The sequence below is a fragment of the Oenanthe melanoleuca genome, chromosome 2 (genome assembly GCF_029582105.1).
Source record: "Oenanthe melanoleuca isolate GR-GAL-2019-014 chromosome 2, OMel1.0, whole genome shotgun sequence".
NCBI classification, from domain to species: Eukaryota; Metazoa; Chordata; class Aves; order Passeriformes; family Muscicapidae; genus Oenanthe; species Oenanthe melanoleuca.
The window spans coordinates 125,737,133-125,763,222 of record NC_079335.1 but is presented as its reverse complement, the minus strand read 5'-3'; the positions used below and the strand labels follow the sequence as shown (position 1 = coordinate 125,763,222).

Below are 26,090 nucleotides of genomic sequence, written 5' to 3'. Positions count from 1 at the left end.
TTAACTTTGCTGCTTCTTTCGCTCCATATTATAAATTCAGGGGTAACGGTCAACTAATTCATGAGCGTTGCAAAGATTATTTAGTTAATGTTTGTTAAATACACCAAAGAACTAGATTTTGCTTCCAGTTAAAAGGCCTAACAAGCTTGAAGAAAATCAAAGGTATATAGAAGAGGAAAGATTTTATTTTTACACTATTCACAGGAAAAAACAGGCTAAAAAAAAAACCTGAGAGGGAGCACTGGCCTACTGGAATCAGCTTGCCCAGGATTCCCATCTAAGAACTTTACATATAGTTTTGCAATGCTATTATAGCATTGTTTGAGCTCTCAAAATAGTCTTCAGCATGAGCATCTTACTGATGCCTTACTACACCTAAGTTAAAAGTAGGAAACAAGATAATCGTTTCTTGGAAGCACTCAGCAGATCGAGTTGCTCTCCATGTTTACAGCAGCAATTAATCTGCTATTCCATTAACTTGAATTAATGGCTCCTGAACCAACAGCTTTAAAAAAGAAATAGGCAAGCCCCTCATCCTACAGACAAGGCAAAGAGAAGACATTCTGCAAGAGGAATAGAGCATATACATGAAGACTTTTGTTTTCATTGAAAGAATGAGAAGTTTGCTTTTCAGCACCAGACTAGGGGAATGGCTACCCAATCTACTGCATTTACATGGCCAATCACTTTTGCCCTTCTTTTCTGATTTCTCACCTTTTCCTTTACATCTCTCTTTCCTCCGTTCAGAGTCCTGTTGCCCCTTCCTTCCGCATTTCCATTTCTGACCCTTCTCGTCATGCCTGCACTGCACCCTGTTTCACTTTACACTCACTCACAGGGCCTCTGGCCCTACTCCATCTCTTTGGGCTGCAGCCTCCCACAGCCCAGATGATAACCAGGCAAGGCAGGTCACTGGAAGATGCCAGCTACAAGCATTCCTCAGAGGCCATCTCTGGGTTTCAGACATAAAACTGCAGAAGGCAGTGATGTGACTGTGATGTCTGCTGTGACTGCAGCAGTGGGAGATGGTCCCACACGTCTGCTGAGCCTCTCCAAAGTGATATGTGCCACAACCCCTCCAGTTCTGAGCAAAATGACCCTGATTTATATTAGCACACATCAGTGTAAACCTTGCCTTGTTTGCTTTTGAGCACTTGACTGATTCTACAACAAAGTAGGTATCTTCAACTTACAGTGACACAATGAGCGATGACACTACTTATTTCCTGATGTTAACACAATAGACAAGAATCAGCTCTACTTTGGGGGGAGAGGAAAGGGGCAACATGAGAGCGGGCAGTCTTCTTGGCAGGGGAAAAGATGGCCTATGATGTTTCATAGGTAAAGTATATTTCCTCCCTTCACCTCCCCAAATACTAAACAAAACAAACTCTTAAGACATTTTTAATAAAAAGCCACTGGTATGTCAGAGATTAGTGCACAAAAAGATCCAATGAATGGAAGAAACTGCCTCCTCAAAGGTATGTCTTTTGAAAGTGAAGTGTGACAAATGATGCACGTGAGAAATGCAGCTTGTGGCAAACGCAACATTGCTTCTCAGAAGGGTAACCTGTGACAAGCAGTAAAGTGAGCTATTAATTACGTAATTTGGAAAATAAAACTGCATGTATTGCTGTGTGTCTTTACTGTAACTGTTCATAGAGAACCTATGAGAAAAGAAGTAGCTATGATCCAGATGACCTGGACTATGTATGCCTGAATCAGGTCCCAGAAACCTAAGTCTTTTGTTTTCCCTTTCAACAACAACAAAATAATTACAAATCATACAATCCAATATCAAATTCTATGTTATTCCAAGACTACAGTCAATTAAGGGCAATGAGAAGGGCAAATGAGAGAGGCTAGGGATCACTATCAAAGGACTTCTGTTTTCTTTTGTTTATTAAATAGCAACTGTATTATTTACTGCAGCTTTGCAAGCTAGTGAGCAGCTGGGTGTGACACATTTCCATGCTCTGTAACCTCTCCTTATGCTTCGTTAGATTCCTTATCAGGACCAGAAGAAAAGAAATCTCTCTGTTATGCTTTTCCTGTGGCAAAGGAAAAGACAAGATGATGACTTTCCAGCTCATTTCACTTGTACAACGTTCTCATCAATCACCATGGGGTAGGTCTTTGTTATTTTCACTGAAGGACTGTTCTTAGTTTTCTGTCACAATAAAGCGTGACTCCACTAATTAGCAAATCAAGGTTACCTCTACCACATTTGCAGAAGAACAAAATGCAAACATAAGGCTAAAACTACTTCTGAAATATTTTCCAAGGCCCCAGCTTCAAAGAGATAAACCTAAGTCAAGCTAGGTGTAAATTCCTTTAACTGAAACAGAAGTTAAGGTCTGAAACACTCAGAGTAGATGATGCAAGGAAGCTAAACTAACCATTTCATCAAGAACCAAAAGTTTTCTGCTTGTTTTGCGACTTTCTGCTCCAGAAACCAAGCAAAGAAACTGTGGTTTATTTTCATATTAAACTCTCTGTGAAGCATGCATCTCTGCAGTTTTGGTTTGCTATAGCCCACGCAGCTTGGCCTCTATTCTCCTTTTCCTATGTCTTCAATAAGTGTTTTAGACATCAGCAGGAATTATGTGAGCAAACAAAAAGCAAGAAAAAGTGGTAAAGGCAAAAACATAATACAAAATGCTTTGTAACATGGTCTCTCCTCTAACTTAATGTTTTTGTATGTATTTTCCCTTTTTGGTCTGTTTCTCACTGAATGACAGCTATACACAACATACTATTGTAATAACAAGCATATGGCTCAGAGATCACTGTTGATATTTTCAGAATTCAATTTAGACATTTTTATTTAAATGCATGGAAGACATCTGTATACTCTTTCATTAACTGCACTTTACATTTTTAATGTTCTATGTATTCTTCTGGAACCATTTCTATTAAAATGCCAACTCTAGGTTTGGATAGCAAATATTTCCTTTGTAACACTAAGGGAGGAGTATGTTACTGTCAAAATTTCTCTCTAAAAAGTCCTTGGTAAAATATTTACCCTGCTAGTCAGAACAGGAATATCTGAAATTAATTCAAATGAAGAGAGTATTTTAGAATGAATCATAAACTAGATGTTAAAAAAAGGTAACAGACTGCCATTCCAATGCCCCTTCCCTGTTGTAAAACTAAATTAAATACAACCCTGCATTTCCATCCACAAAATATTGTAACATTTTGGAGTGCTCTGAAGTTTCCTAATTGCAGTTATGCAACAGAACTATCACAGCCTAAAACAAAGGACAAAAATTCAGCAGCTGAGTTTATTGGCTTGGAAATTAAGCACTCTTAAGAGATGGTTAACATGTCCTCTTGGTTATTTTTGGTATTTTAAAGTTACAGTGCAACACTTCCTATTGTATAGACAAAAGAAGTAGGACATTTTGGAATACTTATAAATTTTATGGCGTTGTCTGTCAAGTCATATATTTAGCAACAGTGAAAACTGTTAAGCAGTAAATTATTTACAATTAAGCCACTAATTTCAAAGGACCCTTTAAGGTATAAGACACTGCTCAACATTAATAAAGACAGAATGCGACGGCATTTGTTGAACTGGTCACAATGCTAAAATACAGCTTCTTCCTGGAAATGGGAATTCTCAAGGGTCATTATTTTCAAAGGAGGAAAATAGGATATTCTGTGGCCACAACAGCTATGATATTAATGAGAAACAGATATAAACAAGCAGTCCACCAAACCTTGTGTTCCTTGGAGCCCTTTGCCATTACTGAGTCAATTTACCATGCTATGACACATTTTTGTGAATAGTCAGGAGTCTGGTTCCAAAGGCACAGACACTGCTTGCACTTAAGTTTTGAGGGAAGACTACTTCTTCACTCTGACAAAGCATTTAAACACAAGCAAAACACATGTTTTATGACTAATCTGAGACTAAGGAAACAATGGTTTCAATTCTTCTTTGTTCTAACCTTATAATTCACCAGGTCAGTAGCACAGGATAACAACTGATTCTCCTCCATTAGCTCCCCTAATTCAGTCTTTCAACCTCATTTTTAATAGTGGAGCAATCTGTTGACATAAAATTAAGTAGAAACTTGAAAGTTTTGCTGAAGCAGAGCCTCTGCTCCCTTTGGGGGTTTTTCCTTTGGGACTGAAGTTGAACCAGAAAGTGCAAGAATATGTCCCAGGATGATTTTAAATGTTTTATGTGTACAGATGTGTTAGTACTGTATAGCTGTAACAGTAAAGGAGAAGTAAAAAGAACCTAAAATAGTGATGTTTTTAAGTCTTTGGATAAGGTTTCCAATCCAAAAACGAAGGACAGATTCAGGCTTTTCAGTAAAACCAATTAAAGACTATTTGCCCACTGCTCCTAACAGCATTGCCCCAAACTTGCTCCTAGAGGAAAACCTTGAGAAACCCACAGTTACACACAGAAGGATTTGACCCTCTGTGAAAGATTTGTGCTTGGAGTACTGACATTGGCAAATGCTACAAAACCACATCTGATTTATTAAAACTACAAATAAATTAATCATTAAAATTTCTAAATATTTTCCCTTGCTGTTGCACCAAGAACAAACAACAAATGGTATTTCTGTTATTTCACTCACGTTTCCATTCTGAATTTTCTGTCTTCTGGCAGCTTCTTGTGAATTTACCAATAATGTGTGTCTTTTGTTTGGACTTCTTAAAAAGGATACCCTCAAAATGGAAGGAAGTTCATTTTATTTCACTTTGAAACCTGAGAAACCTGTAACATGAACCATACGCTGATTACAGAGCACTGATATATAAAGGAAGCAGGTGTGTAAATGTGTGAAGTGACTCTGGTCAGGAAACAACAATGCAGTGGAGAAGCACTGTTTCACACAAATAATGCTGTTGTAGCATCTGACTATCATGTTCAGCAAAGTATTGTGTAAAGATCAGTCAGAAAGAAGGACCTATTATGGTGGGCACCAAAGTCAAGGCTTTTCATACAGCCTCTTCCATTAAAAGCTCACAAATAAAATGGACAAGACAGACCCCAGGTGGAGAAATAGTGAGACAGTTCCATGATGCTACATTATCATAGAAGTAGTCAGGAGGACAGAGGCAAAACAGAAAGAAAAGGGATGGAGAGAAAAAACAGGAGGAAGGGAAAGAACAGAAGAGTACTTTACTGTGTAAATACGGAGTGAAAGTGAGGTGAAAAAATTAAGGTGAAAGAGAAGAAATGAAAGAGAAAAGGGATCAAAAGCCAGGAACTGCAGAGGCAGAGAACATGGAGTTGAAATCACTGAAAGCAGCTCTGAGTGTCAGGAGGTTTTGGCTTTGGTTGCTCCAGCAGCTGAATGTAGCTGGCTGATGCCCCTGGCGGGTGCTTCTCTGCAGTTTCGTGCCTGATGGCCCCAGGACAGGAAGCAGGGAGGAACCGTGTCTGCTCTGGTATCCACAGGGGCGGGTGGGACGGGGCTCTCCATGTGTCTCTCATCTGACACACTGAATAGAAGGGAGAGGCACAGCTTCAGCTGGGTTTGGTTTTATTCCTTCCCTGTGAATGTAACAGCTCAGCTGTCCTGGGTGAAGAGCTATCGGATGGACTCTGGCAATCGGCACGTACATGTCTGGATATACACACACATACATATATCTATTCCTACCTACACACACGTGTATGTGCATGCAGACGTATGTGCAGTGTGCTTTCATGTGTGTACGCATAAAGGCAACACACACCAAGCCACTCTCTAGGCATAGCAGGAGAACTGGTGCTAACCCTCAAGTATCTGTGCACTCTTTAAGTATCTGAATTGCCAGTTCTGGCCTTTTCTGGGCCACACCTATTTTGAGAAAATGAACTCTGGAGACAGTAGAGTGATGATCATATTTTCCCTTTCTCTCTCTCAAATAGCAGTATTTTTTTTCTGCAAATATCTTACAGGAATTTTACTACATACATTTATATATGTATGTGTGTTTACGTGTCTATGTATTCATAAATAATTGAAAATTCTTTAAACTGACTTTATATTCTACATATGAAAACATGTAATACAAAAAAATTCAATCTCTGTCCATTTATATGGACTGTTTTCTGGCATAAGCTAAATACATCTTCTATGGAGGAAAAGAAACAAACAAAACATATCTTGATTAAATCAGTATGCCACTAAAGTAACATGCTTCAAATTAATTTTTACTGGATACAATAACCTGCCTATTCACTGGCATAAAACCAGTGCATACAGCTAGTCCAAAAGTATTAAATTACTCTTGGGGTGGAATAGAGAAAACAGTTATATGGAAAAATAACTTACTTGATGACTATATTATCTTTTATTAGGCATGAGTTGTCTGTGGCCAACTTTTGAATTGTTTTACCCTATGGCTCTATAATTGCCGTGAGTAAATACAGACACTTTGTAAATATTCTAGTTTAGAGAATCTGAGCTGCAGTAAAACTTGGGTTGACTGAGATGGTAAACATATTCTGCTACAATGCTTCTTGTCCCAGATCAGCTGAGTTCAACCCTTAGAATCCTGAGTTCAGTAAGAAAAAATATGTTGCCCAGTTTTCCCAAGTATCTACAATTTGTGCTACTGTCTACTCTTCCCCAACTCTGTGTGCTTGTTTGGGGATGAGTACAGCTCTGTGGGTGTACTGCACAGGGGACTGATTTCCTTCCAATGCAGAAACTGCTATTAAAAAAGTGATTCTTATCTGCCCCCGCAAAAATCAAGAATGTCTCTTAGAATGTCTTCTCTTTACCTCACACCTGCTGCAGTCCAACCTTCAATTTACTTGTCAAAAGTAGCTTATGGATTGTAAGCAAATTTAGAACATGGGTAAATCCTAACATTTCAGTCTATTTTTCTGCTACTGCTTTACATGCACTGTCAGCTGCAACAGCTTTTTCTTAATTGCTTTAAATGTGGCATATTGTGTTAGATGAAAAGAAAGACTCTGGAAACATGGGTTACACTTCTGATCACTGAGGCAGGATGTGCTTGCACAGCAAGTTGTGCCTGTGCACCACCATCATGAGACAAAGGAAAGCATCTCAAAAATACTCCCCACTTGGAGGAACTGTCACTGGCTGGATATAGAACAGTGTGGCACTGTCCCTTACATGCTGCCTGGCAGCTCAGCCCCACTTCTTTACCTGATTTACCATTACTCCTACCATGTGCTCCCTTTCTTTCAGTGTCATCAAAGCATTTCACATAGCAACTGGTACCAAGCTGATGTTCCAGTAGCAAAAAACCAGTGTCATTAATAATCTGAGAGCATCTCAAGGGAAGGCAGAGCAGTACGACCCATAAACTTTTTTATGCATCACATCCATGTCCAGCTCTGCTGAATTAACAGAAATGAAACGAGCTGATAGCAACATTTCACTTCCAGTGTTTGCAATACTGCAATTTTGCAATGATTTGATCATAAATCCGTTCTACCAAGGCTCAATCTCCTTCCCTGCCCACAATTCAGAATCTCTTCAGTTTCTTAATTTCCTCTGACTTTCTGAATAAAGATGATTTCTGGCCCTCCATCTACTGAAAACAATAGCTTCCTTCTGACTTCAAAAAGGATGTGTCCCTTAGGGCCCTACTGGACTGCAATACTGCCTTGAGAGTAGGGACTACAAAAGAAAAGTAGGTTGAGATGTCTATTTACAGAACCCTTGATAGACATCATTTCACAGTGACATTTCTAATTCAGTGTCATTGTTTTGAAAGACCAAAATTATTATTTCAGACAGGTTGCTTTCATGCATTATGCTGCAGTGTTGCTTGACTGCTTTCCAAACTGGAACAACTGAAAAAATGCGAAGCGCTCCAATGATTTTAAATCACTCTGTCAGGACAGAGTGATTTAAAATTATTGGAGTGCCTCACATTTCTATGAGCTCTCAGTTTCCAAGCAATGGAGGTCTGAGCAGTCCTAGGCTACAGCACTGCAAAAATTAACTATACATTATTATCAGATTGAAAAGGTTTGCATTTGAATTTGGAAATTGTAGGTATTCAAAGACATTTAACACCACCAAAACAAAAATCAGTAGCTGTACACTAACAGTAAAAGGTCCAAGCTAAAGAAGTAACTGCAAAGATACCAGACTATATTGTATAGCATCCTGTGAGCTGCAGTCCCTTTTTCACAGAACCATGACTCCTAACCCTTTGGTCAGCTGGTCCATGGCTATGTGCTACCAGCCAGAGGAGATGCAGCTCTGCCTCTACATGCAACATAGTATGAGAAAGAAATTACACCACCTACAACAGAGGTAGCAACCACTCTGGAGAATATCCATTTTTCAATGTTCAGCTCCTTCATAGCTTGTGCAGGACACTTACTCTCTCTCCTACCCTTTCATGCAGAAGTCTAACCCCTAATAGCAGGAAAACAGAGAAAGAAATAAAAAGATTTACCCCACAATGATATATCAGTTCAGCCCTTTTGTTTTTAATTTATTTTTACTGACAACTCTTCTTTAATTTATAGTAAGGATTCAGAACAAAATTTTTTGCAAAATAATCCACAAAAATGAAATCCTTAGCAGGTGTAAATGGGCATCATTTCACTGAAGCTAATGGATTTACACTTGTTAGTATCAGTTGGGGATCTGATCCATTATTTGTACACTCCAAATTCCTCACTAAGTTTTGCTTTTTTCTTTACCATAAAAGTACGGACAGGAAAACGATTATAACAGCTTTTCTGTTCCTATCTTTCATATTAATTTGAGCAGGTTTTTTTTTTTTTAGTGGTTTTTAACTTTGATGTTGTTAAATGCAGCCACACTCTGAACACTCTCAGTACTGGTGAATCTGTTTTCCTGGAATATCTTGCTTTATTTTCAGAACTGCTTGATTGTGTGACATCTGCTTCACATCTCATACGTGATCAACTGAGGAGGTACAACCATGGCAATGGCTGAGTCATCTCACAACAGTGAACACTGGTCTGCTTTCTGAGAAACAGCATCTTCATATTAATTTTCTAAGAGTCTTGCAAAGATGTGACCAGTCTGCCTGTTTTAATAACAGGTAATATAAGCTAAGGACATGCACAGGGATACAACAAGAACATGTATTCCATGACTGAGGCTAATATTTAAAAATCCAATTTATGGGCTACTATCTGATAAGCCCAAAGTGCTGCTGTACTTTCTAAATTTCGGGCATCTGAATACCAAAATCTGTATACCCAAATCAGATGGGTATCTTGGCTTTCTATGCAAAGAAGTAAATATCCAAAAAATATCCATATTGAGGAACTAGGACACAACAAAGAAAAGCATATGCCCTGAACCCTGTTCACTCTGTGATTTGTCTGCCCTGTTCAACGCTGGAGGGAATACCATGAAGATTCAGGAATCACAGATCTGGGTAGAAGGACATTCCCAGCTTTTGCAACATTCCATGATAGATAACATATGCACCTGCTATATTGGAAACCTTTGTTCTGTTCCCTCCTGTGCTGACTGTCAAATTGAAACACGCACAGCCCACTTAGCACATGTAGCCTAAATTCTAAATTTCTAGACGAAAACTACTGCAAGAAGCCACAAGTCTACTTATAATGACATTTCCTAGCAAAGTTAACTTTATTCATTACTAAAATTAAAGAGCCCCAGTAACAGTTTGTTGTGCCCTCTCAGTTTTACAGACTCTGGTCCAGAAGCACAAGATGACTGGAAGGAACTCCAAAGAACTGTTCTGGAACTACTTAATGTACAGCTTTATATACTAAACCATCACATGCATAGATTAATCTAAAGCTAAGTATTATTAAATATGTTGCAGTATCTTAATAAACACCATCTTAGTTGCATATGAATGATTTCCACGTGAAAAATGTAGTTAGTGTTATAATAACCATATCCATATCAAAATTACTTACAAGCAAAAAAAAAAAAATATGCCAGTCTCACAAGCATCAGAACAAAATGTGACCACGCAGCTTAAACATGCTTCAGTCCTAAAGGCTAAGACATCAAAATGCTTTAGTGGTCAGTTAACTGTTTAAAAGAAAATCATCTTTCTGTGGCAGATGTGTCATTCCCACTTCCAATACTCAAATGTCAACTAGAAAAAGCTCCCAGTGAGCCAAATCTCTCAGAGGCTCAACTGCTAAGACCATTAATGTTACCAAAGACCCGTGCATGACTAACAGGTATGTCCAAAGGTAACTGAACTCGTACCTTCAATTTCCACATAAACTGCCCTAAAGTCAGAGTATCCCTGAAGAAAACAAGGGACAAGAGGACAGGTAGAGAGGAAAGAAAGAAGATGTTGTCATTCCTGCCAAAAGGAACATATATTCATTAGGTCTGACAGAGGGAGCCAGTAAGTGTGAGTGTGACTACAATCCAGCAGTTACAAAGGTTTATTAAGTAGATTAGAGGCTGAATATAGTTCTCTTTCAAAAGTCAGCACTATGTCCAGTAAGTATTTGGAGTAGTGTTTACCATCCCTCTAGCTCCAAGTAGACTCCATTAAGTAATAATGGAAGGGCTTCAGCAGAAAAGATTTAAAACTCCTCTGTCCAGAATAACCTGGAACTCAGAAGCCAGAGTCACAGAAATGGACAAGAGCATTCACACTCCCAGTGACAGAAAGGGAAGCGAGCATGTCTGCTTTACATCCTGGGTGTGTATTCCCATTGCCAGGCAATGTCTCATAGGATGTCATGTTATGGACACCAGTCTGTATCTTCCTAAAACACCCTCTGGGGTGATTCCTACTGCAGGGTCTTACGCTTTAGAAAGCCATTGCTGAGCAGCATTAAGACAAAAGCTCTAGTTGTGTTTAAGTGATCAACAGGTTAATTTCTCTAAACTGCTACAGTCTGATGACTGTCTGCAAAACATAAAGGAAGCTCTTAAAATGGTACTGATGTCACTTTTATTTCTTGACAACTGGTAACCAAAAACCCCAGCACACCCCAAACCAGCAAAAGCTGAGCCTCCCTTCCCTAAATGTTATGCAATGATGGTAGTCAATTCACACAGAAAAGATCTTTGGGGTTGACACCTCTCTCATAGTAATTTCATGTCATTCAAGGTCCACTAACAACTGTTGATTTTACACCACAGTGCCAAAGAGGTATATTAGATCCTTCAACTTCAAGCTATCCAGAGCTTGGCTCATTTGGCACTTCTGTGCTGCTGACACATGCAGAACTTTAACAGATGGTCTTACAATACTGGCAGTTGTTTTGTACTGTGCTGGTGGTGAGGGGAAATACTCTACACAAATTGTCTGCAATTCTGGAAAATAAATGAAGTACAAATCCATATTAACCTCAAAAGCCAAACTATAAAAAGTCAGATTAGCCACTTAATGATGTATGTGCTCTAGGTTAAATGCTCAGGTGCTACAAAATTGTAGTATTTCCCTGCAGCCAGAAGTATGTTTTGCTTCAATTTCTATCAGGAATATTCATAAAGATCGTATAATTACAAAGGTATTGAAATATACTAAAAATAAGCCTTGAGACCCTTCCTCATGTAACCAGCCCTGACTATCAGCAAAAGTACCTCCATAAACTGGGTGTTTTGACACAAACATGAAGCAACAGGGTGCAGCTTAAGCTAACCAAATCTCTCTCTTTTCCTGTGCCAAACATGATTCAAGAAAAAAAAAACATCAGCTACTGTGAAAATGTTGAAATCAACAGTGATGACCAAGTAAGCAGCAATTTTACATTTTTCCTCACCCATTTAAAAAGAGATTATGTACCACAAGTTCAGTTTTACAGTTACTAATTTTACTGGTTGCAGTGGAACTTCCACTGTACATAAAAGACCAAAATTGCTCCTCTTTGTTTCTGTGTGGCTTTTCTACTTTATTGTGCCAAACGATCAGATATAGCAACTGGGTTCACTAGTAAACCATGTATGCAGAATAGTGCTTTTTGAATGTAAGCACAATAATTTCCTTCATTACTATATAATATCCATGAAATGTATATTCAAACATATATTTGACAGTCTCGTAGTGCAATTTCAGAACAGAATTTCTGGAAATCACAAATACTTTAGTACAGTGCTCATGTCTTGGATTTCCTTTAAATCAAACATAGATCAAAAGATACTTCAAACTGATATTTAAGAGGCTTGGTCTTTCGGTTCCCATCAATTTCAATATATTTATTTAGATAATATGCCAGTCACCCTGCATCTTATTTTCACAATGTTATTTAAGTTGAAATACAGCTCATCTAAGTAGCTTCAAAGTCCTAGGAGGAAAATAGAACCTTAATAGCATTATAATAAAATAGTTCTACAATATGACAGATATATTCCAGTCTTCTTCTGAACGAATCAAAGCTGCATCCATTTTTCAAAAAATTTGTTTTCTCTACTACAGTTGGTTAAAAACATGGTTGCTAGAACTGACCGATATTATACATATGGGACTATGACACCAGTGAATAGATCTTTATCCACTTTAGTTCTAATTTTATACTGAAAGATCAATCACCTCCTAAGTTTGAAGCTGTTAAAAAGTTATTAAATCAACTAAATTTTCAATAGTTTTAATGTTTTCTTTTCCTCCCTGGGGATTTTTGCCAGACTAAGATGATACAACATACTTCCAGAAAGTACTTATATAAGTAAAAGATAATGCATCTCTGAAAGCATAAATTATTTCTCCTCATAAAAATCAAAAGAAATGGTAAACAGACACTGTCAAAATGTAGCAACATCAATCCCTCTGCTTCTCTTCCCAGGTATACACTTTTTGTCAAACACATCAACCAATGATCCTCAATGTGGCATTTTGCTGTGAAATTCCCAGAAAAGCAGAGGAGTTGGTATATGCATTTCATTAATAATAATGCAAGTACATTCCATCCTAGGTAGGGGTCCTCCCTTACAGATGCAGAATATGAGATAACATGACAATAAAAGTTCATTTTTGTCCTCCCAGTTACTGAGAGCCTCCCAGCTTCTGTAACAATTGGTCATGACTCTCTCCACCCTTCAGCCCATTCCCTGCAGAGCACACCACAGGTCCACAATGAACATTTCTTGCTCTCAGAATGTACATAAACTTTCTTGGCAAGAAGAACATAAAACAAAAGTCTCTTGGGGAAATAAAAGACAAAGGAAAAGGGATAAGGAGCACAGGATTTATTTTATCCATTCTAACAATATCCAGCACTTCACCTTTAAGGGAAGATTCAAGTAGTCTCTGCCTAAATAGTAACAGAACCATCTGCCTGCAGCTGGAAGCAAAGGTCATTCTTACTGATTTCACAGAATCATGGAATCACAGAATGGCATTACTGGTATTGGATAGCACCTTAAAAATCCTATTGCCATGCACCCTTCACTAGACTAGGTAGCTCAGAGCTCTTTTCAACCTGTTCTTGAACACTTCCAGGGGTGGGGCAGTCATGACTTCTCTGGGCAATCCGTTCCAGTGCCTCAACACCCTCACAGTAAAGAATTCTTCCCTAATATCTAATCTAAACATACTCTTTCAGTTTTAAACCACTCTCCCTTCTCCTGTCACTACATGCCCCTGTAAATAGTCTCTTTCCATATTTCTTGTAGACTCCCTTCAGGTACTGGAAGGCTGCAATGAGGTCACCTCTAAGCCTTCTCTTTTCCAGGCTGAACAATCCTAATTCTCTCAGCCTTTCCTCCTAAGATAAGTGCTCCATCCCTGTAATCAACTTGGCGACCCTGCTCCGGACTTGCTCCAACAGGTCCCTGTCCTTCCTGTGCTTGAATGCTACATTTGGTAAAACAGTAGAGATTCAGTAAATTTAGAATTCTGAAAGAGGAATAAAACCACAAGTGCAGCTTTTTCACAAAGAGATTATATCTGTTACTTTGTGCTGCAGTTCATGTCCCAAGTGAGCACTACTCAATTTTGATGCAACAAAATCCTATGGGATCACAACATAGTTTGTCTCTCTAATTTAATCTCTGAAATATTATCTCCTAAAATCTTTCTCCTTAAATACCTTTATAGTTTCAGTAGGCACTCCAGGCTCTGGAACTTTATCCAAGTAAGTAGTCAAGTCTTGATCCACATGTTCAAACACTAATGTTAACTTTGTCTCTCTGTCTGTTCGTGACACGGTGCACACATCAAACAATCTGAGAAGAGGAAAAGAACAGAAGAGGTAAGTAAGTATACAGGAACCAGTACAGACATACCTTGCATCTCAAGCATGTCTACTTAAATTCCTTACAGTGTATAGAATGGAAAAGAGCCTTCCAAAGGTAGACCAATCTTTGAGCTCTTGATTCATCAGGTAACAGTTGATTTATCAAAATTACCATCTCAGTCTTTCACTTGTGAATTCTGAAATAGGATTAATTATTAAGAACTCATCAGCTGTTGAATGTAAAATAATTACATTAAAAGAATTTACTTTTTTGACATAGAAACCTGCGTTAATACAGAAAATTATGTGGTATTTATCCAAATTCTAGGCTCTGGTACTTATAGTTATTAGAAAAAAAACCAAAACAAACCAGCATGAAATATTTTTGAAAAAAAATACACAGTGTTTGCATGCACCTTCAGTTTCCTTCCACGTAATTCCCACATATATCATTACACAGCTTTATCATTAGATCTCCTTCAGCAGAACCAGAATTTTTTCATTGATTCCCCTTGCAAATTCCTGGACACAAGGAATACCTTCAGAGTCAGCATACAGTTTGGAAAAAAAGCTTTGTGCACAAGAAGTCTCTACTTTCATCCCTACTTTCATCACTTTTGGTCATTCTTTTACTGGAACTTCTTTATCATTTCACCTTGTTGCACAACACCAAAAGCTCTTCACAGTACCACATTCCTATCTGATTACTTTATTTTCCATTGTTTTCTCTTTTTAAATTTGGTTTCTCTCATCCTCTCCACTTCATCTACCATGCCAGCTTTAACCAGAGTTTTACCTTTTTCAAAAACATCTGCCCGTCCTTCTGTGCTTCACACCTACAGCCATACCAGTGATTTTCACTACTCTTCCTCAAGTCCCACTTCTACAAAATCCTAATAGGAAACCATCTAAACAGCCAGAAGGACATTTCTTCCCTGCTCACATACTTTACTTATGTGCTTCTTTGTTTAACTTTATATTACATGATCAGATCACATTTCTTTCTGAGGCAAGGCAGAAAAATGATTCACTACTTTTACAGGTGACAGAAGATTTAAAAAATGAATGGAGTTACTGAGAAAAAAAGTCTAGACAGTTAAACTGAAGAATCTTTTATTGATAACAGACCAAACTAAGTGTTGATACTATGGCTTATTTTTTCCAACATCGTATCAGTGATGCTGTTGTATTACTTTCATCTTTTGTACTCTTCCTTAGAATTACTTTCTTAGAATTAAGAAGTGCAGGATTTCTGGTAACATTATCAAGTAATACTTTTGTTGTTTGTTCAAAGACTGAAAGCTTTATATGTAAGATCTGAAGACAGCTGACCACATACAAAGCCTTGGGGGTCCCTTCTTTTCCCAGAGGACATCTGACAGAGAGGGACAACATGTGCATGAGATCTTGCACTGAGATTTTAGTTCTTACCTTAAATCTCAATGTACTGCACAAGAAAAGGAAACACTGGAATTGGCATAACCACCTGGGAAGAATGTAATTCGGGTTTAAGAGAGTAGTCTTTTTCACTTGACTTTTACCATGGTAAGGCTGTGCTCCCATTTGAGAGCATTTTTAAAATAATCTTTGGTCTGACACTGAAAAATTGTTTATTAGCCACTGTATTTTGAAAATGTATACATGCACATTCATTTTAGGTTAAGGAAGCTTTTCAGTGAGCAATAAATGAGAAACCAGAGTTCCAGAATATGGAACGACTGTCATCCTACCTATACTTGAAGCCTAATCTGTACTTCATCTCTAATCATCATCTGAACAAACAAACATTAATTATTACGGTAACACAGTGACTGTAAGAGAAAATGTGTTGGCACATCTCTTGTAAAAACAAATACCGTTTTCTAAGATTCCCTTAATGGGGTGTATATGCCCTGTACACAGTAAATAAGCTCTGTGAAAAGTCCCAAACCTTCCTGAAAAGTGAAATTTGCTGGTATTTGGCTGGAGGTTAATAATCTGCAATATATTTATATAAATCAACGTGGAATGTAGCCGGACTGCCTATAACCCCAACACATGCAAATAGAGAGGAGCCAGACAGGTCTCAACATATGAACATAAACACTGGAAAATATTTCCATCTGTATAATTCTTTGTGTTGACCTACATTCACCTAAAATGTTCTAGAACACCCCTTTTGCCAGGTATTTCATACTGGCAGAAATATATTTTCAACCATAGAGTTATAATTCAATGAAAAAAGGAAAAAAGATTTCACTGTATTAAACTTAGAAGCAACATGTAATTTCCAACTTGCTGAGGAAAATGTTGACTCTCTGTTACTTCTTCTGTATGTGTGTTATTTTGATGCTGGCATTTTCTGGCACAACAAAATAAGGAATTCAGAGAAGGACAATTCTGGTTACCTTTTACTGAGTGGTAATATTATCACCGAGTAATAATATTATCTTTTTTATATACTCTTTATGTGAAACTCTAAATGCTTTACTGTTAATCATAAAAGCTCCAGATTGTGCACAGGGCTGGATAGAAGTACATTGTGTCTACTCACAGAAAATACAGCTGCTACCTTAGAAAGACAATAATTTAAATCACAGGTTATATGAATCCGTATTACAAAAAAACAACATCTGGTATTGCTCCTGCTAATCATTCTTGAAATAGACAGAGAAAGACACAGCCTCTTTATTTAGTAGTTTCCACAGGGATAAAACTACTCTTTTACATTCACTGTGAGAACATCACCCATAAAATTGTCTTTGTTAATTAGGAACATCTCTGCTGCCTACACTGCACATCTCTGAAGCATTTCCTCATGATTTTCTGTATGTGATGGGTTAACATGATTGCCTCTCTGGAACAGACAACAGCAAAAGGCCTTTTATTTAAAGAATTATTATGTGGACACTGTCCTAAGTGAAGTAAACGTACCTCAATTAATACAGGATTTCCATACCGAATACTTTGTAAACACAAGCCCTGCCCTTCTATTGTACTTACAAAAGAAACCTTTGAATTATTTGATTAAAGTAAGATCCGCTGTGGGAAATCCTGCAAGTATTTAACAAGATGTTTGGCTGGGAGTCATACACCGCCCAACATGTCGATCTGAACTGGGACACTGTTGAAGAGACACTAATGGAGAGCCTGGGTTTTAATGCAGCCATTTTTTAATGTTAATTTACTAAAGCAGAAGCTTATCAGCTACAATTCTCTGTCTCTGTTTTATTTTATGTGTTTAGTACCTAGTGGATCTTCCTATAATAGAAGAATAGAAATTCCTATAGCAGAATACTCGCCTTCCTACAAAAACACTTTGGCATTTTTTGCATGCAGAAAACCAGATGATGCACCTTGAAGTCTCCATAGCTTCTTACAACACAAAATCTGACAAACGCAACCTCAGTTCACCATTTTACAATATGAATACCTAATGTTTTTAAAGGAAAGACAGTTATTACTTTGAAAACTATTGCACCTTCTGAGTGGCATATTTTAACTGATCCCAGAAAGTCCCTAAATGTTACTAGACTTGCTTTTGAGATGCTCTGAGAAATGCTATGAATTTTCTCGCTTTCAAGTAGCATAAACATTTTTTCCTGAGCAAATTGAGATAACAGCGATGCAGACTAGGTCCATCATCCCAAACCACCACAAGAAATACTGAAAGCCAGATCTGACTATAAGACCTGAAAAATTCTCTTGGCTGTTGTCAAACAGATGAGTAGGTGCTTTTGGAAAATTAACTGGATCACAGTCAAAGAAGATCAAGAATTAGATTCTTGCTGCCAATGCATCCAAGGGCTTACTGTTATTTTTACAGCAGTAGGACTAATCCAACATGAACACGCATCTATCCCCATACAGTCACTCTCAGCACTGAATGAAACCAGTCCTCACCACCTGCAGATTTCTAATAACATGGATTTAACTTTCATCTTCTTTGGAACAGTGTCTTCCTTGAAAGAAGACTTCCTAGCTTATGCATAACAAAGGAAGAGAATTTTGATTATGTGTAGGAGAAAAGCTTTAGAAGACTGTGGTTAGGTAAATAGTGGCACGATAATACGCTACGGTTTTAAGATTTCACAAGTCTGAGCAAAAATAAAGATGAAAAGAGTTTGGTGGCATCAACCTAACTCTGACAGGTATTTATCTGCATGACAGAAAACCAGCACAGAACTTGTGTGTTGAAAGTGTTTATATAAATACCACAAGATTGGGGTACCAAGGTTTATTGAGAAATAAGAGGAGGAGGACCTGAACAACTTCTGCTTTTACTGTCTCTGGCTCAGGTTCATCCTGGAAGTTCATATGTACAGAAAATTTCTGCCTCTCATATCTAGCAGTATTAAAGAACGACAGTTGTCCTTTTAGTCCAAATTTCAGCAGCAGCCTTGGACTCTTGTGTTCTCAAGAAGTCACTCAGCAGCAAGCCATTTGCTCAACCCAGCTTTAGAAACTAGGAACTCCTTAAAAGAAGACCACTTTTACCCCTACTTTAATAATAGCTACCTTTTCATTTCTTGATTTTGATGCAAAAAAAGACTGCTGACAGAAACCAGCCTCTACTTGGAATCACAAATATCCAATGTATTGGAACAAAGGGGTCATCTTTCAGATGAAGACAATAGCTGGGCAACTGGAGTGGAATATGTGCAATAGGAGAACCAAGTCTCATGTAGCAAAACAGGAAATAGAGCTTCCCACTCTAAAACATATGACAGAGCTCTTTCCCTCTGTTCAGGACATACTGCTTTGTCTCATTTTAATCAGCAATCACACACTTCTCCATGCCTCTAAAAGCTGGTATTTCAGATGTAGAGTTTTCTTGCTTAAAGGAGTTTTAGTAAAACACTTTTAGATGGGAAAAAAGCGCACATGAAGATGAACAGACTACTAAATTCAAAGTATTTAAATTGGATTTTTCCTGGGATAACATTTGTAGAACCACATAGTAATGCAAGACCTAAGTTCCATTTTCAGAAGTACATGGGGTCTTCAAGAGCTTCACAATGCACTTGTAAAGCTGCAGTTGCCCCAATGCGTATCACTGCTTAAGGTATGCCTTCACAGCAGACTGCAACACAGACTTTGACTGTGCCCAACAGAACCACCTTGGTACTGGAAACATACAGTGTGAGGGCACACCACTGCCTGCAGCACAGCCACCAAGCCCAGTCAGCTCCAGCCAGCAGCAGCCAGATGCCCAGAGCCAAACTCAATTGAATAAAATAGGCTTGGGTATGTCTACAGTGTTCATGGCAACTTTATGTCTTAAATCCTTATTCTCTACTTTCCACTGGGTTCTTGGAGTTTGGAGTGAACATTTCTCCTGCTATGCTACCCTTCCAGGAAAGAGTAGCAGGATCATCTTATGTCTCCAGGAGAAATCTCTTTCAGGCAAACAGCAGTAAAGGCAGAACTGAACATCAGGTAAAACAAATTAATTTATCTAGGACAGGTAGATGTTCTGTAAATAGGTATTTTTAACTCTGAAGTCACTCACTCATTATCTGGTGTGCACAGAGCAGAAAGAGCTACCACAGAAAAGCATCTGTACACTGAAAGAGAGGCAGCAGAATGTCTTGTTCTGGAGACCTACTCCAGCAGAGCCCCGCCAATACTGCTGCTTACAGCCCACTCACCAGTGAGGTTTAAGGGAAGGAAGGGGGACATTAGGATGACAAGGCAATCGTTCATCTGCAAGCTGAGCTTTGTGCTGTAATTTTTTCCAGTCTCTCTCCCTTTCTAACTTGGAAAAATTATTTTAAATGCTTAGCTGTATAAAAGAGGTTTTTGTTCTTGAAGTGTGCGTGAGGAAGGGAGACAGAGAAAGTGACAGAGAGAAATAGATGCTCGTGAAAGCGAAGCAAATAGCACTGGCTAAAGTCCGATAGAGTGGGCTGACTGGGCAAGCGATCAACGCTCCGTCCCGACTGCAGCCCTGACCTGCAACACCCCTGCTCTCCTGTGCTGGGCCCCACTCAAGCAGTGACGAGCTCCGGTGCCAGACTGAATGGTTTTGTGATGCAGACAAATGTCTGCTCCAATGAAACCACCAAAACTAGTTTTCATTTTCAACAGAAACCAAGATTTGTGCCCAAAGGATGAAAAAGCCAAGTACGTTTTCTCAGTGTGCCACCCAAGCCACTAAAAGATGCAGTTGTTAGAGTTTTACTTCAAGGAAAAATAGACCTGACAAGATGTTCTTTACACCTTTCTTTGTTTATTCTAGCATGCTGTCTATTTTAGCCCTCACATTGTCATTTCTCTTTCACCTTCTTTGCAGAGGGAAATTAACAGACAAGGACCAGAAAAGGATCTCATAAGACTCTGTAATTCAAACTATATCCTGCCTTGCAGAATACCTCTGCAGGACATATCCTACAATCCCACTAGTGTTTAAAATGCTTAATTCCTCACCATGAACAATCTCACTGCAACTGATTTTATCCAAACGGGTCACACACCGAGCCCTTGACATTACGGAGGGCAAGCAGCAGCTGGTGGTGCCTGAGCACACGTCTGTGCGCTGCCGCAGCAAACGCTCTGACCAAGGGCAGGCGAGGGACACGCCAAGTCACCCCCGAACCAGAAAAATAACATGGCCTGTTATGAAGACAGTCGTTGACAGATTGTTTAGGATCAGCAATAGCTGTCTGACCTATTCATAGTGCTCTCATGTGATCCTTCAACAAGCAAATGTACACTGCCTTTCAAAGTCATGTACACTGCTGCTATACAGTGCTGTGAGCTTCCAGTAAGCTTCCGTAAGCTTCCAGCTCAAAGTATAAATGAAAGATGCTGCCATTCATTGGCAGTGTGCTTGCATCTGTTGCTAAGTTTTTTAGATTTTCTTTATAATACCTTCCTCAGGGAACAGCTGTATTCCTTTTCAGATCCCCTAATTTGCTCAACATGTAAGTAAAACTTATGCCTGAATATTGACTTTGTTTAACTCAAATGAAAGGAGCCCAGATGTTATTCTGGGCTTCCAGCTACACATGGTGCAAGATGAGCCATTTTTTACTGTAGCTCACAAACTGCTTGTTACAGACTCCACATTTCAGTTTACATTTTGAATTCATGCTTGTGCCAGACCTACAGGATCTAAATCTAAGATGAACATCTCTCTTCTACATTTAAGTAAAAACAACTAATCTTCAAAATTTATTCTTAACCACAGTATAAATTATCACTCATTCTTCAGTGGTTTAATAATCTATCTACACATGAGATTTAATCATTATGCCAAGAAATCTAAAATAACCGAAGAAATAATAACCCTTCACTCTACATGAAAAATATTAATTGCAAGAAATCAAAAAGTACAGTTTGATACTCTGTACAGTCTTACATAGTTTTTTAAATTATTGCAATATCACAGCAGTTCCTGAGGTATTTAATTCAGCTTTTTAAAAGTGGTGTATAATTCCAATGCAAATTTGAGCACAAATTCTTGCTTCTTAAAGATTCAAGAGAGAACCTAAGAATAACAAAGCAGCTACTTGTAGAAGGTGACAGAAGAGGTCCTCTGTTTTGATGTTTATCATCAATCCAGCGGCTGCTGCTCCTGAAAGACCTCCAGGTTACTCTACAGCCACAATTATTCTGGATGATGGTGGATGCACTGAAAACTCATGTGCTGTTTGAGCCCTGATTAACCACCCAGCACAAGCCAAGCCCTTGGGAATACAAGCAACTTGAAATGCAGCAGCCTGACTGAGAGGAATTTGAATGGCCTAGCTGTCAGACACTGAAAATGCAAGGCAAGGGGCCTTGCTAAAGGTTGCAAATACATCTGAGCACTGCTACCACCTCCCAGGACAGACCAGCAGTGCCAGCACTTGAAAGGAGTTCAGAGCTGTGATGGTGATGGTGAAGAGTAGGGGAGGCAGAGCAGTACATTCAAAATATTTTTCTGTGGTTCTTTTACTGGCATCAAGTATTGTTGTAATGATTTGTGAGAAACTGACACATTAAAGCCTTGTAAGAAAATACATTTCTGTGTTTCACAGGTAGAGTTGGGACCAAACAGTTTATCTTTATCAAAGAAGGATCAAGAGGTGACTTTCAGAAGGGGAAAACTTCCACAGTTTAACATGTATTCCATTGATAATGCAAAAGAGCACAAAACAGAAGAAAAAAACAAAGCCTTAAGGAAAACAAAAGGCTAAATTGGCTACAGTTGACAATACTAAACCTGCACAAAGAAAATCAGCAGCATATATGTTAGTAAAAAGATATGTTAATAAGAAAATGAAATTAAATATTTTAAATTATTTGAATTGTGTTGTTCTAATGTATTCAGGGAATACTATTACTAATGGAATCTATAGATCTTTTAATGTAACCCACTCTATATCCATGCATGAAACAGAAAGCAATTAGCAGACAAGGGAGTAAACCACAGTAAAACAGTGCATGGTTCACTCTCATGCCCATTCGTTTATATCTGGGTTTATTATTATGTATAATTTCTTAAGTAAAAAGTTCTTGTCTCTCTAAATCACATTATAAAAAGGAAATGCTTGGTAAGAGAATGAAACCAACATCACTGGGAAATAGGGTGCAAACTTCTACCAGTCTGTTTATTGCTATGACAGCATGGTCAGTTGACATGACAACACAAGCTTTGAGCAGTACTGTACGAAAATTTTGTAGACCTGTCAGTAGGAGAATGCATTTTTCAAGTCAGAGTACCAGTGTGCAGAGTAAACCTGTCACAGATCTTGACCTTGCATGATCCACCAGCCCTGAACTACCAAAGAACTTAGCTGCACTAAACTTGCAGCATGCAAAACACCTGGGTGATTTTTAAGTATACACATCACTTACAGCTTCACCTGCCCTATCTGCCTAGTATCTTTCCTCTTTCTTATACTCAGCCAGTCATTACCTGGATAGAACAATGTCTTCCATTTAAACCCCCATCTGGTTTTTAGCCGTGTAGTGAGAACTCTACAACTTGGGGCCCAACATGTTCCCCTTCTAGCACTTAAGAATCCTTATCTATACCACAATCTCTCCTTCCTAACTTTTTAGTTACCCTTAAGTACTCAATTCCTGAATTTGATTTTTCTCTGAAAATTGTGGTCATGATGTATTCTAAGGCATTCATCACAGGATTTTTTTGTCCTTAAATTCTGAAATGAACAAACTGTGTGGACTGTTGTTTTCCCAGCCTTAACCAGGAGGACTAGAAAACAGCATTAAATGTGAATAGTTCATGTTATCTTAAAAATAGAAACAGCAGTTTAACACCAGATATTTAAACTGCATGAAAACAACTTTAAAAAAACTCTACATCTGATGAAAGAATCTATTTATGGATTCACTAGAACTGCTCAAAATTTTCTGAAAATGGATCAGACGTATCTGTCCACTTTCAACACAAGAGGTTAGGTGGTGAATGAAGTTGCCACATTCAGGTTTAAGTCAAGTGAAAATACAAAAGGTGTCTTACACTTCGTGTGCTGCTTTCCACAGATTTGTCCTGCGTGAGGTTATATCACATAAAAACAGAAATGCAGTTCACGGTATACGCATGATAAGGAGAGTGACTTAGACCAGGCTTTGATGCCAAATGTATTCCCAGTAATACTCCTGTGTGCCATGATGCCAGTGGCACCATGAAGTTCAGACAAAGGGAATTTCTCATTTACTTCTGCAAAACCTGGAAGGGAGCACTGTGAACTCAAGCAACCTTCCAGCAGCACTGTACTGTGTCCTGTCACCACTACTCCACGTGCTATGAATGACATCCCATCTGCCCAAAAGTAAACAGCACTCAGCTGATTTCCAAAAATCAAAAGACAAAGGCAATTGCTCTCATGGGTAAGAAAAACAAACAGGATCTGGCCAGGTTTTGTGAAAAAACCAGATCTACACACATAAACATTGCCCTCTTTTTAGGTTGTGTTGTAAACTAAAAATTGAGTGGCAGGGTAATAGATACCTTTAAGAGAAAAAGCAAAGCATGATATTATATTTATTCTAAAACCAAAGTATCAAAACTATGGGACTACAAAGTACCTAAATTCAGCAGAAAGCAGATTTAAAGCTTGTAAGAAAACCATTAACTTCACGAAAAATAGGAGTCTTTGGCTTCCCATCATCAGACAGGTCAAATGCCATCCATCTGTATCACAGCCCTGCACAGCTTGTGAAGCAACGAGTTCTCTCAGCTTCCATGGAAGAGATACAACCCCTGTAATGGAGCTACTCACCAACTGGTGGTTAGTTTGAATGGGTCATGTACGTCTTAATTTATTCAGAGGAAAGAAGTAAGTCGACTGAATCACTTGGGGGAGGGTACTGTCTCTCCCTGCTTGCTCTGGAAGATGCCCAAATGACTACATAAGATAAGGTGCTTTAATTTAACTGAATTTAGAAGAGATTAGTCTTCCCCAGAAAGATTGTAACTGATCGGTTTTACTTGGCTGGATTACAGATTCTGTTCAGTTAATTTCTGAAGTTATTTTAAAATATTTCTTCCATCTAGAAGTTAAAACAAAATGAGAGAGGTCAAAAGAAATAAAGAAACACCTCTGCCTTGTCCACCCAACCATCAAAGACAAGATTCAATCCTACACAGCTCAGCATACAAGAGCCTTTACCTAGACCTCATGAAGTCAATGTATGTATTTAACTGCTTTGGCACAGGTCCAGGATTTCCTTTAATTTGAAAGGGAGTTTCACCTGTGACAAACTTGCAGGATTGAGTTTAATATTCCTGTTTTGAAGAACAAAAACAAATGGGACTAATAAATCTTCAATAGAAATTTACAAGATTCTTCTAGCTTAATAAATTTAGCTGGGGGCAATTGCTCTTAAACACTCGATACATAAAAAGGGATCCTTTCTTCCATTAGCATGCAAATTCCTTACATGTTTCATCAGAACTACATCTTTCAAGTGTTTTAAGAGGTGGACATCATAGTGGTCTTTTGCCCATTCACAGCCACTCACATCTTGCCACGCAAGCTCCTTGCCTGTCCTGTCACCTCCTCTATCAAGCCATCTTTTTAAAAATTAATTTATAGCACATGCAAAGTAAAAAATAATACCTATTTTTTTAAAATTCTCAGGTGCTGTTTTCCTCCAGTTCTTAAGGTAGATGTCTGATACAAGCTTCCTTCCTTTCTAGCCAGTTTACATGGCACAGTAAGCCAACCATTTAAAGATTAATGCACATGGAGTGAAGTATTCCACAGGCTATACAGCTCTTTAAGTATTTCCTTTAAACTCTTGCATACATATGTAAAAGAAAACAAATTAAAGATTATTTGAAGAGTATGGTAATGAAAATTAGGTGTTAGGAGCATTTTGAGTTGGTAATAAATTTTATTTGACTTTTATTACTACAGGGCAAAGGCAACTATTTCTTTTGGGGCGTCTTTCAGCAGCATGAGATGAAGGTTTACTTTTTAATGTATGGGTAGTTTTGAAATAAATTCAGCATTTTGTAAATTACAGTTTACATCAGATGTAAACACACGGCAAAACTGCATTTTTATTGTTTTGCATACATCATCTTTCACATTCTGAAAGAAATGAGCAAACTTTAATAAATCTTGCAAAACAAGGTCTGTTTCCTGGAGAGCTAAAACATTTTTATATCTAGGCAAATGAAAACAAGGTCCATGTATGCAGGTGGTGCCAGCAAAGCAGGGTGTGCTCTGCGATGCCCAGGCAGACAGAGCTGAGGGAGGCCTGAGCACAGCAGAGCCCATGGCTGAGGCTCTGGGGCTAGCCTGGCTTCGTGGCTGGCAGCCAGCTCTCACCATCAGTGGATTCGGGAGGCATCTGCCTGGGAGGGAGGCAGGGCTGGCTCCCATCTGCTTGCAAATGCTAGAAGGACTTACAAAGCAGTGGACATAGATTACTTGAGATCATAGAGAAGTCATCAAGAGCCTTAATTTGCCAGGAATTACCGCTTCAGGTCTGTCCCGCTCTTACACTATTCTGTACACCATGAACTACCTTCCTCACTTCAGAA

At 38.5% G+C, this 26,090-nt stretch overlaps 1 protein-coding gene across 2 annotated transcripts in view; it reads right to left on the bottom strand.

Annotated features, from left to right (window-relative positions):
* CDK6 (cyclin dependent kinase 6) overlaps positions 1–26,090 on the bottom strand; it is a 134,100-nt gene that overhangs the window by 87,945 nt on the left and 20,065 nt on the right. For both annotated transcript variants that reach the window (XM_056483231.1, XM_056483232.1), the window contains exon 3: positions 13,958–14,093. In XM_056483231.1, the coding sequence (XP_056339206.1) occupies positions 13,958–14,093 (136 nt within the window). The remainder of the gene's footprint in view (positions 1–13,957; positions 14,094–26,090) is intronic.